The sequence below is a fragment of the Schistocerca piceifrons genome, chromosome 4 (genome assembly GCF_021461385.2).
Source record: "Schistocerca piceifrons isolate TAMUIC-IGC-003096 chromosome 4, iqSchPice1.1, whole genome shotgun sequence".
NCBI classification, from domain to species: Eukaryota; Metazoa; Arthropoda; class Insecta; order Orthoptera; family Acrididae; genus Schistocerca; species Schistocerca piceifrons.
In genome coordinates this window covers 123850564-123865922 of record NC_060141.1, presented here as the reverse complement: position 1 = coordinate 123865922, position 15359 = coordinate 123850564, and the positions used below count along the sequence as shown (strand labels likewise).

The following is a 15359-nucleotide window of genomic DNA, read 5'->3' as shown; positions in this document are numbered from 1 at the left end:
GACAACAGAAATTGAAACTAACACAACACTTGAGGCGGCAATATGGTAAAAAAACAAAAAACAAACAGGATGTCAAGTAAGAGATGGCGCGAAAACGAACCAGGCACGGCTCAGTACGCTACAAATCTCTTATTCGCAAGTAGACAACACTGTCAAATAAAAACATAAAATTGCTGAAAGGAGATTTAGAAGCTATGATAATTAGCAGAGCCGTCGTAATTCCTTTCTGACAGTTTCCTTTGGCTATGTCATGAACTGAGAGTGTTTGCCAGGACAGGACCTGATGACTGTGGCTGGCTGATGGGAGTTTCTGGCTTGCCCACAGGTGATTTACGCGGGTGTGGCGGCTGGCTTGATGTACGGCGCCCTATTGTCCTCCATCATGGACGGCTTCCTGGTGTCGCTCTTCATCTACATGGCAGGCCACCTGCAGCTGCTCAATCTCATGCTGCGCAGCATCAGCGGGGGTCAGGCGGAGGATGACGAAGATGAGGACTACCACGGCGAGAAGCGTCGTGACGTGGCAGCTGCTAGCCACTTTCGTCAGGAGCAGCTCATGAGATGGCGGCTCGCCCAGTGCGTCACTTACCATTGCCGTATCGACATGTAAGGAACCACGTATTGCTACAATTTTACTTCTTTGCTGCTAATTCGCTTCCTGATTTTGAACTACGCCACTAACAGTGGCGTATGACTCAATTTTATTTATTTCACAATCACTCCCATTACGACAACATAGCTGTGGGCATCAGATCCTTCCAAACGATATCCTCGTTCTATCTCTTCCAGTGCTACAGAAGAATGCTGAAGATTAGATGGGTAGATCACATAACTAATGAGGAAGTATTGAATATAATTGGGGAGAAGAGGAGCTTGTGGCACAACTTGACAAGAAGAAGGGACCGGTTGGTAGGACATATTCTGAGGCATCAAGGGATCACCAACTTAGTATTGGAGGGCAGCGTGGAGGGTAAAAATCGTAGAGGGAGACCAAGAGATGAATACACTAAGCAGATTCAGAAGGATGTAGGTTGCAGTAAGTAGTGGGAGATGAAGAAGCTTGCACAGGATAGAGTAGCATGGAGAGCTGCATCAAACCAGTCTCAGGACTGAAGACAACAACAACAACAACAACATCTCTTCCAGTACCATATAAAAACAAACTATACTCCTTCTGGACAGCCTTGACAGCCCCAAAGCTACTGACCGACTACCGTGTCACCCTCAGCCTATAGGCATCAAATGGTTCAAATGGCTCTGAGCAATATGGGACTTAACATCTGAGGTCATCAGTCCCCTAGAACTTAGAACTACTGAAACCTAACTAACCTAAGGACATCACACACACCCATGCCCGAGGCAGGATTCGAACCTGCGACCGTAGCGGTTGCGCGGTTCCAGACTGAAGCTCCTAGAACCGCTCGGCTACACCGGCCGGCTCCTACAGGCATCACCGAATCAGATATGGAGGGCAAGTGGTCAGCAGACTACTCTTCCGGCAGTTGTCAGTTTACGAGACTGAAGCCGCTACTTCTCAATCAAGTAGCTCCTCATTCTGCCACACAAGGGCTGAGTGCAACAGCGCTCGGTAGACTGGACGGTCACCCACCCTCACCCACCCAAGTGCTAGCCAAGCCTGACAGTGCTTAACTTTGGTGATCTGACGGGAGCCGGTGTTACCACTGCAGCAAGTTCAATGGCTCCAATACTATATAATTTTTCAAGTATTAGTTGTTTAGTTCTGCAGAAAACAAGTAATTAGTTGAAAATGGAAATGAAGGGTCAGAAGCAAAGGTTCATTAACGAAATTTTATTTGGAAAAGAAGGTAATAGAACCGTTATAGGTAAGGTGTCACAGATTGATGCTGAAAACCAAGTGAATATGAGATAAAACATGATATTCTCTGCAGCATCGGTGAGGAAGAGAGCATGTGGCAGACACTGATTAGAAGAAGGGCACACTCAGATAGCTGCGTGCATTATAGCGCCACTTCCTTGAAACAGAGTGATGAGCGGATGGTGGGTGAGGGGGGGGGGGGGAGGGGAGTTAGGGAGGTGGGAAGGAAGAGCGTCCGGAAATGCTCCGCCACATACATTGCCAAATGTAGAGTAATACGCTGACCCCGTGAAGACACGAGATAAGGCCAGGAAAAAGAATAAGCTAAGGATGATTGTTTATATATTACATTAGGGAGTAGCTTGCTTTGCACTCGTACTAGAGAAAGACACATGGCAAAAAGTGTAAAGGAGGGCAGAAATTGTAATTCATTCGACAAGTATTGGAGTTAGTCGACGGTAAATGCTAAACTGAGATGAGGAGGTTGGTACAGGGGCAGTTGTGTTGATACACATCAAACACTCAGACTGATGAAACACGCGCACACACACACACACACACACACACACACACACACACAAAAGCACATGTACAGGAGGTAATGTTCTGGTAATTATCCTGGTGATAGAGGATGGTGTACCGAACAACATTATATCAGTATTTACGTAATCTGCAAACTAATAATTATAGTTGTTACAAGTTCATATGTTTTTAGATTGGTTAGTAGTTCCAAGTACATGTGACAAGAGCAAGACATTAATACCTATTTTCCCCTGGGAGGAGGTCAGGCGTTGAAATGTGGATGTGTGGGCACAGAACTGTTAGTCTATACTGGCAGGCGTAGTCCGTTCAGTGGTGCAGAAAACATTAATTCATGAAGACTGCGATGTGTTCGTGGGAAGATTGTTCAATGCAGAGAAAAATCAACCAGCACTCTGATGTGTCTATACATTAAGGTACCACATAAAAAAATCTGCGCTTATACACTTTACATACTGAATATGTATGTCGTCAGAACTGGTTCTATTGGTGACAGATCTGGGGATCCTGCTGGCCATGGAAAAAATGGAAATGAAGTCCCATGCTTCTTGACAGAGCATAGGGGAACGATGCAGGAGACCTGCACCGCCGTACTAGGCAAGGTCCTACTGGAGGTGATTTGCCATTGCCTTCCTCCGAACGTAATGGGGATGAATGATGATGATGAAGACGACGCAACAACACCCAGTCATCTCGGGGCAGGGAAAATCCGTGACCCTGGAGTACCTTAACATCACGGAGATAGTTCACAGACTGCTACTGTTGATTATGGGTTTAAGGACCCTAAACATATAATATCATCAGCATCTTATTTACCTCCAGGACAGAATAAATGTACCGCATCTGTCTGCATCAGAATATTTGTGTTGAATGTATCTGAGACGGGACGTGGTAGACGTTGTTAGGATATTGGGAAAATACAACCTGCTAAGGAAAGTGCTTATAAACAACACTTGTGTGTAATAGCTTAGAATATAGCTGAAATTTCTGTGATATTTACCAAATAGGACTGGTAGGGGATATTAAACGTACGTAAAGAACGGCACTAAGAATGGTCACTGGTTTGTTTTAATCATGGGCAAGCGTGCGAAAAGTTAATTGGCAGATGCTTGACGGTAAATATCATCCCAGGGAAACCTACTTTCTACGTTTTCTCCAATTGTCTGGCAGGGAATGTAGCGACAATGAGGAAGCATACAGAAGAAGTGGACCTATTTCCTATGTGATAAGACAGAAATCACACTGACGGATGTGTACACTGACGACGTGGTCATAGTCCCGTGATAAGTAGGTACTTTCACCTTTGTAAAAGAATGAGCGCTACAGTTTATAAGCACAGTATTCGTCCAAAGCTGTCAGTACGAGTTGTACCTAGGATGGTCAGGGCTATAACAAAACTGAACAAAGTCTTCAAAGTCCTATCAGTTACTTTTAAATATAGCTTCCACTAAAACTGCCACGAAGTCACAAACATTGCATCTCGCTCCCGGTGTTTCTCTTTTATCCTCAAGGGGCCAAGTGCGGCACGTTTCACTCTCCCCACGAGTGTAAATCGCCAGTATCGGATTCAGACATTTTGTTGTGGTTGCTGCTGTTGTTAACAATTAGTGTCTCACTGCTGGGCAAAGATCGCTCCCATCTTCTTCCGCCGGTCTCTGATCCCTGTATCTATGTGATGACGGTTTTCCGTAACATCACAACTTATCGTCTAGCCTCATTTCTCTCTATTATTCAATGAGCAATTTTTGCGATAGTCATTTAGCCCATCTGCCATGTAATCATATCATGCTGCATGGTGTGCTCCTATTTCGTCCATCCATTAGCTTTTAATTTCTGACTGCGTCTTCGTGTTAAATTTAACATGTTGCATTCCGATGCCGTCTGCGTCACTGATATTGGCTGGTTAATTTTAAGACGCCAGGTTTGGGAGCCACAATCTACGATAACATTGGTAAACCAAATAAAGACCTTTCTTTTTAGACATACTGGAAAGTTTCAATTCTGACCGTTGCTAAATGTCTACTGTTATGTGTATTAAACTTTGATGTTACTTACTTGTACATGTAGTTCTTTCTAGTCGCTGTTTCCTGTAGATACAAACATAGTCAAAAATCAGTTAAATTTATTTTTATCTCTGTGACATGAAATGTAATAATAAGCGATTCTGAACATAATTTTAATCAAACATTTGTCAACACTTCTAATTTCGAAATGCAATACCCATAGGGAAATAGACCAACCCTGAAATTTTGTACAGAGGTAAAATACGCCGAACGAAATGGACTGTCAAAATTTTACCTGTTAAGACGCACTGCCAGTATCTTTTCTTAAATTTTAAAGTTATTAATTTTTATACAGGTCAAAATTTTACCTGTTAAGACGCACTGCCAGTATCTTTTCTTAAATTTTAAAGTTATTAATTTTTATACAGGTATCCCACTAATTTGTACATTGATTCTTCCTGACCAGTCTCATAAGCTTCAGCCTACTCTTCGTCATTACTGAATTGTGGTCTCAGTCTGTATCTGCTCCTTTATAATCTTACAATCCAATATCTGATTTCTGAATCTCTGCCTGACCATAATATAATCTGAAATATTCCCGTATCTGCCGGCCTTTTCCAAGTATAGCTTCTCCTCCCGTGGTTCTTGAACACAGTATTCGCTATTACTGGTTAAATTTTATTACAGAACTGAAATAGACGTTCTCCTCTCTGATTCCTTCTACCAAGCCCATATTTTCACAGGACCCTTTCTTCCACTCCTTCCCCTACAACCAGATTCTAATCCTCCACGGCTTAGATTTTCATCTTCCTTTGCGTAATGAATTAGCTTTCAGTATCCTGATATACTGTACGTCTTCATTTTCAGCTTGCGACGTCTGCATGTACATCTGAACCATCGGTTTCGATATTGGTTTGCAGTCGATTCTGATGTGAACAACCCTATTACTGAACTGTTCACATTGCTCACTCATTGTTCTACCTTACTATTCATAAGAAATCCTGCTTCCTCTATATCATTTTCTACTGCTGTTCATATTGCGTTATACTCATCTGACCAGAAATGCTTGTCTTGTTTCCATTTAACTTCACTGACCCCCACTGCATGTACACTGAGCCTTATCATTTCCCTTTTCAGATTTTGTATCTTCCCTACCACATACAAACTTCTGACATTCCACGGCCCGAATGGGAGACTAGTCCGGAATATTTTGACGGTGAAGACGGTGAAGAGATCATCATGACACTGTTTCAAATGTTTCAATTATAGACCGTGAACAGACATCATGTGTCTTTAATGCAATGGCTTCCGTTGCTTTCTGCACTTATGCCGTTGATCATTGCTGATTCTACCGCCTTTTAGGGTGTGTTTCTCACCCCAAGGGCAAGAGAGCGATTCGAACCTTTGTTCGCTTCTCCGTCCTCTGCGACATGGCCATTGTCACTCAGCGTGACTTTTATGCCACAAATCTTCGGCGGCCATTGCTGGTAGTTTTTGTTCAAATTTCAGATGGTGGAGGGTTTCGAAACCTGGACTGAAGACGTTTCCATTACTAGTCAAAGACGCTTCCTCTGGACATCGGGTCCTACTGTAAAGAAAGCTTTACACCGTTGAAAATTCGTTTTATCGAGATGGTGAATGAGACTATAGTTCCGGGGGAATCCTATTTTTATTAACAGTCTTTTCGTCGTCCTCCTAAAGACGGACCTGGCTTTATGTCCAGACCAACAGTCCAATAAAAACAATCAACTATTCTGTACACGTGCTGACAAGATGTTTCGGATGTAATACTGAAGGTTATTCTCTCCTTTTTCAGATTTTGCTACATCGATTACAAGACTTTTGTGAGTAAACAGTCCCTTTTTTTAATTTTTGGTCGTAATGTATCTTGATGTTTCTCAAACAGAGACTAAGTTGCGGAAGCAGTAATCGACTGATACTTATCACAGGCATTGTTGTATGCGAATGTATCACAGCGTTCATCGACTGCACAAGCGATTCTTCTATTTTCGCTAGACAATGGAAAGTGCTGTTTGCACGAAACCTAGTTGATTGTCTATCTACACATCTTTTAGGGGCTAACAAGAAACTTCGCCTTCACGTCAGCTACGAATTTGTGTGTACTATTACCTACTAATGACATCTTCTCTACCCGCTTACCTGAGGTAAACTTCGTAGTTTTGTGACGTCCTTTTTCCCGTAATTTCCTGAATCTGTGTAACCAGTTTGAAAAGCCTGTAAATCAGTAACGTTCATCGCAGTTGAGAGCATCCAGTCTTGTAGATTTGTCTCGGTAATGGAGCACTGACTCTCATGAGCAGTCCTAGATGTTTTGAATAGATTTTCACTCACACTTTTTCGAGTTTCAGTTAGGTGCATGTTTCGTACTTCGTGTAAATCTTTCTTGCTCTTACGTAATTCTTATTCATATTTTACGGAACGAAACCGGCTTTGCACACTGCTTACGTTTAAACGTCTTCTCCTTCCTTCGTTTAAAGGAATCACTTTATAGCCTTTTCTTTGTCACTGAAAGCTATTATTGTACATTTTTTCTTTGGGCTTGGAATGTACTCTCTTTTTATTCAGGATTTAGCACAACTTTCATCATTCGAATCAAAATTCGCAGAATTGTCTGTGTTTTCTCCTGTTTCTTCTAATGTTACTACAACTTCTAACGATACGTCGACATCACTGGAGTGAACGACCAAGAAATTAACTAATAAATAACACATACTTAGGTCTTCAGGAGAAGTGATTTCAGCAGCATACCATGATCTCCATGCTTCATCTTTGCAACTTTGAAAACGTCATAGATTCCACATTATTGTGAAACTATGGTGCCTGCACAAAGAGAGATGCTATTAGCAAGCATCAGCCACAAAATCACAACGAAATTGTTTCAGTTTCATCTCCATCAGTGATATCGCGACGGAAACTACTAATTATTACGAATATCAAATGAGTTGCTAATTCGAGCGAATAGCAAGTGTGAACAATTGGGTCACAGAAACGATCAATGGAAAATTAAATTTGCTTTACAAATTTTGACCGCGTTGTGCCGTGTTATCTGTTCACCGCTGTGCCGTCAATCAAGGATATATGTCCGCCATGTTGCTAATGCGCTGTCTGCTACAGCTGCGGCAGTGGTAACATTGCAAAGCTAGGAAAATGTAAAATTTCAACGTTTTTTAAAAATACTTGCAGTGTGTCTAGGAAAGCTAAAATTTTGACATTATCGTTGTTTCACTGTATTCTTCCTGTATAAAAAATTCAGGACAGGTTTCGACATGTCGGATTGGATAGTTTCCTAATCAGAGTTATGGTGAAAGAAACAACAACCAGAAGCAGGGTGAAAAATGGCACAAAAGTAGAAAGCAATGAGCGTGAAAGACAAAAACACGAAAAAATATATTTTTTGCACGATTTCAACATTGTGTTCCAATATTGAAATGCATAATGACTTTGATGGGGTCACTTGAAACTTTCATCATTGTGTCCACTTTTATCGCATATTTTTGAATGGCCATGTGAACAAAAATTACTTATTAAACAAGATGTTTTTCATTTCAGGGGTGTACAGCGTCTGAGTACGTTATTTGGACCAATCCTGCTGGGGCAATTCATGATGGACATCATAGCAATCAGCGCCACAGCCTTCGTCGCCATCGCTAAGGTAAGTCTTACACATTTTAGAGTTTATATGGGGACTAACACGTAACGAGTATTACATACTTGAGTGTTAGTTAGAAAGACACAGAGATTAGAAGAGTTATTACAACAGCCCCGTTGTACAAAATTAATACAGTTAAGGTGATTACCTAGAAGTAAACTTTGTTCTAAGAATACCCATGACATCATACGTAAGATAAAACCTTTTCTCGTGAGGGACGAAACAAACATTGTCTTTCAACGTGGACCACCGTACTCACAACTCTGATATCAATTCTAAAGAGTAGGTTATTAGGGGGTGTTTTCATCTGAAGATAAGTTTTGGCAATGGTGATATGTAATTCATTGCACCGATAAAACGACGCTGCAGTTAGCAGTTACCTTATCTACATAATCCGTTACTTAAATCGTCATGTAGGATTAACTGCTTAGCGTTGATAATCCACTTGCAATTTATTTCGTTTAGGTGATAATAAGATCTATTTCCGACTACAGGTTTTATACTAACTACTTCACCACACTCAGATCTAGAGGAAAGGGAAAAATGTTGTAAAAAATTTCATGTATGACCGTCATCCAAAATTTCCTGATGTGTCTTCTGGAATTGACTTCCTGAAGTTGCCCTCAACAAAAATTCCTCAGTAAATATATTACCTGACCAAAAATGTGCAACACGCAGATGCCATAGTAGCATGTCAATGAAACTGCGTACTCGCACGTATAATTGGTGGACATGTTAATAATTAGTGTTTACAATTTTCTGTGACACATAGAACCTCCACCAGAGTGCATTAGCGTTGTTCGTGGTTAGTGTTGTCACCAGTCCTCTTATGGTATTCACACTGACCGATCAGAACATTATGACCACCAACCTACTATCGATATAAGCCCGTCCAGACAACAGGTGCGTGTCCTGGTGAGGAATGATTCCTAGTCAGACTCACGCACGGCGCATGTATTATCAAGGAGTGTGCTGTCCGTATGTAGAATGGGGAAACTGCGCGATCTATCGGCGTTTGACCGAGGGCAGATTGTGATTAGGCAGAGGCTCGGCACGAGCATTTCGGAAACTGCACTGCTTGTCGGATGTTCGAGGAGCGCTGTGGTGCCTTCCACACGTGGTGAAACCATGTCCAGACGTCATGGGACTGGGCAGCCACACCTCATTACAGATGTCAGACGTTGTAGGCTGGGCAGACTGGTAAAACAGGACAGGCAGCGAACTGTGGCGGAACTAACCTCAAACGATATTGCTGGGCAAAGTACAACTGTGTCTGAACACGTGGTGCTGCGATCACTCCTAACGATGGGCCGCCGCTGCAGACGACCTATGCATGTGCCAATGTTAATACTACGACGTCGGCAACTACGATTGAAATGGGCACGTGGCCAACTGCACTGGACGTTGACGCTGTGGCAGAGGGTTACATGACCTGATGAATCCCGGTACCTTATTCATCATGCCGATGGGAGGCCGCGAATCCGTCTTCTTCCAGAGGAACAGCTCCTCGACATCTGTGAAGCAGCACGGTGATAGACAAGTGGCGGCTCCATTATGTTCTGGAATATTGACGTGGGCATCCACGTGTCTGCTGGAGCTCGTGAAACGCACCATGGCGGCCAAGCAGTTTCGTACATTGGTTGCAGACCACGTACACCCCCTCATGATGAACATGTCTTTCAATGGCAGTGGCATTTTTCAACAAAATGACGCGCCGTGTGATGAAATGGTTTGAAGAAAACGGTGGCAAGGTACAATTGATCTGATGCTCCCCTCCATCCCAGCTTGCCTGATCTGAGCCCGATCGAACGCATCTGGGATGTAACTGAACGTGGCATCGGAGCTCATCGCCCCCCTCTCCAGAGGGGAGGCAGATGTTGTGCCAACTCCCTCCAGCGACCTACCAAGTCCGCATTGCTTCAATGCCACCACGGATCGCCGCTGTTATCCGTGCCAAAGGTGGATATACCGGCTACTAGGTACGTGGTAATAATGTTCTGATTGATAGGTGTAATCCTGTGAGCAGCGACCGATGTTGAGTGCTCACTGAGACAGACACGAAGATGCCACGTACTCGTGTGCGTGAACGTTGTGAATACCTGTCATATTTCTAAGGGGGCCTCATTGTGGGTCTCCATTTGGCAGGCTGGTAGAATCGTGCAACATTCATACTTTTTGGGAATTCTGTTCTAACAGTGGCCTGGTGTTGAATTGCAAGCAGGGAATTCTCGTCGTCATCGCGCCAGCCGATCGTGTCTGAGCACCCCAAGGCTGGATCTTCGTACTGTGTACCAAGCACACCATAACCTTTTGGTATCGACGCCAGTCGTCCGAGAACAAGTAATGGACTCACTGAAACATTCTGTGTCATCCTGCACCATTGGTAGGAGACTCCAGCAGCCGGATTATGGACTTACTATGCCATGCGTAGGCTGCCGTTGACACAACACAAACAGCTTCTTTTGGAGAGCTGCCGAAATCGGGAAGTATGGACTGCTGATGTACAGCATAGCACGAATCGCAGTTCTGCATTAGCATGATCATAGTTGATGAATATCGTGGCGACCTGGGGAGAGGTCCCATTCTTCCAAAGTTCTGAAGGGGCACATCAGTGTTACCCCTGGGCATTCTTCGCTTATGCCTTCCGGTCACGGCTGGTTGTGATCGAGGGATTCTGATGGCAGAACGGTGCTTCACGCGCATCCTCCGTCCTCATGTGTCGGCTCTCATGTTACAGTATCATGATGCTATTTTGCAACAGGATCATGCTCGTCCACACACGAACTGTCTCCGTGATGTTGATGTCCTCCTGTGGCCAGCATAATTCCAAAATCGATCCCCAATAGAGCAGAATATCTGCAGGGCCTCATCGGACGCCAACTGCGTCAGAGTCTCAGTAACGAGAATATCAAGGATCAGACTGGGACCATGTTGCCTCACGAGAGCATACAACAGATTTAGGAGATCCTTTCCACCGATTTTTTTTTTTTGAGTCATCCGTCTTTTGACTGGTATGATGTGGCCCGCCACTAATTCCTCTCCTGCGCAGACCTCTTCATATCAGAGCAGCACTTGCAACCTACGTCCTCAATTATTTGTTGGATGTATTCCCTTACGTACTGTATTACCCTTTCAATATACTCACATGCATTCTTTATCTCTTTGTTTTAGCTCGCGATGTCGGGCTGTATATCTCAACTGTCATACCAAGGAAGTCATTCCCTGATATCTTAACAGATGCCCTATCATACTGTCACTTTTCCTTGTGTGTTTTCCACATATCCCTTTCATCTCCGATTCTGCACAGAACCTCCTCGTTACCTATCTTATCAGTCCACCTAATTTTCAACATTCGTCTGTAGCACCACATCTCAAATACTTCGATTCTCTTCCGTTCCGGTTTCCCAAAGTGCATGTTTCACTACTATAAAATGCCGTGCTCCTCAAATTAAAGACTATGTTTGATACTAGTAGACTTCTCTTGGCCAGGAATGCGCTTTTTTCCAGTGCTAGTCTGCTTTTCATGTCATCCTTGCTCCGAGGTCATTGCTTATTTTGCTGCCTAAATGGCAATTCATTAACTTCATCCACTTCGTGACCATGAACCGTGGTAAGTTTGTCGCTGTTCTCATACCCGTTACTTCTCATTACTTTCATTCAGGATGAAATGTCATCAGCGAATCGTATCATTGATATTGTTTTGCCTTGAATTATAATTCCACTCCAAGTTTTCTTTTATTTTCACCACTGTTTCTTCGATGTACAGATTGAACAGAAGGGGCGAAAGACTACATTCCTGAATTACAACTTTATAATCCGATTACTTCGTTCTTGGTCGTCCATTATTATTATTTCCTCTTGGCTCTACCGCTTGTTGTATATGCCCGTCTCTCCCTGTAGCTAACCTCTATTTTTCTCAGAATTTCGAACATCTTGCACGCTTTTACGCTGTCAAACGCTTTTCCTATGTCAAAGAATCCTATGAATGTGTCTTGATGTGTCTTTAGTCTTGGTTCCTTGTTTGATCTTAAGTCCTCCAAAGGTCTCTTAAATTCTGATTCTAATCCTGGACCCCCTGCCTCTTCAAAATCAACTCCTGTTTCTTCTCCTATCACTTCAGACAAATTTTCCACCTCATAAAAGCTTACACTGTATCCTTTCGACCTATCAGCTCTCTCCTCTGCATTTACCGGTGGAATTCCCGTTGCAGTCTTAATGTTACCACCCTTGCTTTTAATTTCACTTGTATGCTAAGTCAGTCCTTCCGACAAACATTTCTTTTTCGATTTTTTCACATTTCTTCATGCAGACATTTCGTCTTAGCTTCCATGCGCTTCCTGTTTATTTCTTACCTCAGCAACCTGTATTTCTATATTCCTGAATTTCCCTCATCATTTTTGTACTTCCTTCTTTCATCGAACAACTGAAGTAATTCCTCTGTTACCCATGGATTCTTCGCAGTTAGCTTTCTGGTACCTGTGTTTTTCTTTCCAACGTCCGTGATTGTCCTTTCCGGAATGTGCATTCCTCTTCAACTATAGTGCCTATTGAGCTATTGGTTATTGCTTTATCTATGGCGTTAGAGAACTTCAAGCATATGTCGTCATTCCTTAGTTCTTCCGTATTCCACTTCTTTGCCTATTGATTCTTCCTGATTAAACTTGAGCCTACTCTTCAACACTACTACATTGTGATCTGAGTCTATATCTGCTCCTGGATACGCCTTACAATCTAGTATCTGATTTCGGAATCTCTGTCTCAGCATGATGTAATCTAACTGAAGTCTTCCCGTATCACTCGACCTTTTCCAGGTATATCCCTTCCTCTTCTTATTCTTGAAGAAGGTATTCTTTATTACTAGCTGAAATTTATTTCTTAACTCAATTAGTCTTTCTCCTCTCCCATTCCTTTTCCCAGACCCAAATTCTCCAGTAAACTTTTCTTCTGCTCCTTCCCCTACGACTGCATTACAGTCCCCCTCCCTTTCCGCACTGTATTACCCTTGCAATATCCTCACATACATTCTCTATCTCTCCGTTTTCAGCTTGCTATGTCGGGATGTATACTTGAACTGTTGTTATCGGTGTTCGTTTGCTTTCGATTTTGATAAGAGCAACTCTGTCACTGAACTGTTCCAGTAATGTCTGCTCTATCTTCCTATTCATAAAGAATACTATTCCCGTTATATCGTTTTCTACTGCTGTTGGTATTACCCTATACTCTTCTGACCAGAAATTTTGATCTTCTTTCCATTTCACTTCATTGACCCCTACTATATCTAGATTGAGCCTTTGATTTTAACTTTTCGGATTTTCTAGCTTCCCTACCACGTTCAAGCTTCTGACATTCCATCCTTTCTTTGGTTATTCAATCTTTATCTTACGGTCACCTCTACCTTGGCAGTCCCATCCCGGAGATCCGAATGAGGTACTATTCCGAAATCTTTTACCAACGTTGATACATTTTCAATTACAGGCCACATGTGCTCTGGACACTCGTTATTTGTCTTTAACGCAGTTGCTTCCGTTGCCTTATGCATCCTCATGCCGTTGACCAGCGCTGATTCTTTCGCTTTTAGGAACAGTTTCCCACCCCAAGGGCAAGAGAGTGCTTTGAATCTCTATCCGCTGCCCCGCCCTCTTTGACGATGCCGTTGGCAGGATGATGGTGACTTCTTATTTTGGAAGTCTTCGGCAGCCAATGCTGATGACGTTTTGATTACTAATTATATACGAACTCTATCAATCTGCGAAGTTTCATTTCGTTTTCTCCTCTCCTGGGTGCTCCAAATTTTTAATCAGGCAGTGTAATTTCGATATCTAGGCACATTTGTTCTGTAACCACAGACATTGATTAGACAATAAAAGAATAACTCTTCAACAACAGAAAATAATAGGTGCCACAGATACGTGAAATGCTTCAAAGGGTAGTTGAAAGTTATTTATTGGCAGTCGGCCTCATTGTTGAGAAGAGTGATGTAAAGCTCTGGCTGAATACTTGGTGACTGTTAACAGGAAGCAATAACTCTCTTTGGTATATTTAAACCATTCTCTGTAAGATATAGATCATAGATCCTTTCTTTTTTTGATATGTTGCACTCTCTGCTCTGAGGGATAGAGAGAACTGTTCGGAATCTGACCCACTGAAAAGCCGTTCGTATTGTCAAGGGCCATACAGTAGTGGTGTGAGGCAGAGGTATATCAGTTATGAATTATTATTATAATAATAAAGGGAAACCTCAGAGACCAACAGCACCTGTGTACAGTCATAAATGTGAATGTTGCACACCGTTCTATACATTATGAGCTTTTAGCGATAGTATGAAGCTCCTTACTCCAAACCAGCATTATCCAACGCTACACGAACACCGCAGTACTACCAAACTCCTCCCTTTCACTGTGTTCTTGTAATTGCCCATATATAGTTGGATTCAGTCGGGCAGTTAGATATATTTTGGTGTGACTAATCTTGGTAGGCTTTTTGCTGGCCTGACTTTGTCTGTGACCCTTTTCAGGGTTCCGAACCAGAGTTGCCTCCGTATGGCCGATTTACGGCCTTGCATTAAATGCTCAGGTAAAAGCCCGCATTGCTCACTAAGACAGATCAAAAATTTCAGAGACTTTAATGAATTTGACGGATTTGTGGAAGTCAATCGGTTCGACTCTGATGACTCATCAGGAGAAATGGTGGGGGCGGTTTATGAATCGAGCTTACGAACGGCAAAGTCCCAGGATCGAATCCCGGTCTGACTCAGAGTTTTAAGTTAGCAGGAAGTTTTATATCGGTGCACACTGCGCTGCAGAGTGACAATTTAATCTTGAAAGTACTTAATTACTTTCTTTAACAAAAAATGAAACTTAGTGAATTATCTAAATTGTAGGGCAGTTACTGGATTCTAAATACTGTGTTGGCATTTTCCATGTAATGTACACAGATGTTGAAATTAAAGGTCAGAAGCTGTTTCATTTTGCCTCATAATGAGGCAGTGATTTCAAGAATGAAAGAAAACGCATTTTTTTCCACTCTCAGTGCCTTCACCGAGATGTGTTTCCGCACTCCTGTTTCATCATCAGTGTAACAAAGAGAGTCCGCTGTTAGCACAGTAGTACGGAAAAGTCTCCAAATAAAAGAAGAAATGAAAGAATTGTTTTGATCATGATAGTGTCCTTAAATTACCTTAAAGGTCATATTTTAATTTATAACTATTGTAAACTGTGTTATTTTAAATTATTAATTTTGTTCCCATTACCTCTCGGTGTTTAAGACACATAATGATAGAACATGTCAACACATATTCAGAATTTGCTTT

General features: G+C 42.4%; 1 protein-coding gene across 1 annotated transcript in view; it reads left to right on the top strand.

Annotated features, from left to right (window-relative positions):
* The window catches only part of LOC124795657, a 59974-nt gene extending 45359 nt beyond the window's left edge, over nucleotides 1-14615 (top strand). Inside the window, exons 4-6 of the mRNA XM_047259731.1 lie at nucleotides 326-606; nucleotides 7951-8053; nucleotides 14565-14615. Coding sequence (XP_047115687.1) covers nucleotides 326-606; nucleotides 7951-8053; nucleotides 14565-14615 — 435 coding nt within the window. The remainder of the gene's footprint in view (nucleotides 1-325; nucleotides 607-7950; nucleotides 8054-14564) is intronic.
* Nucleotides 14616-15359: the final 744 nt, after the last annotated feature.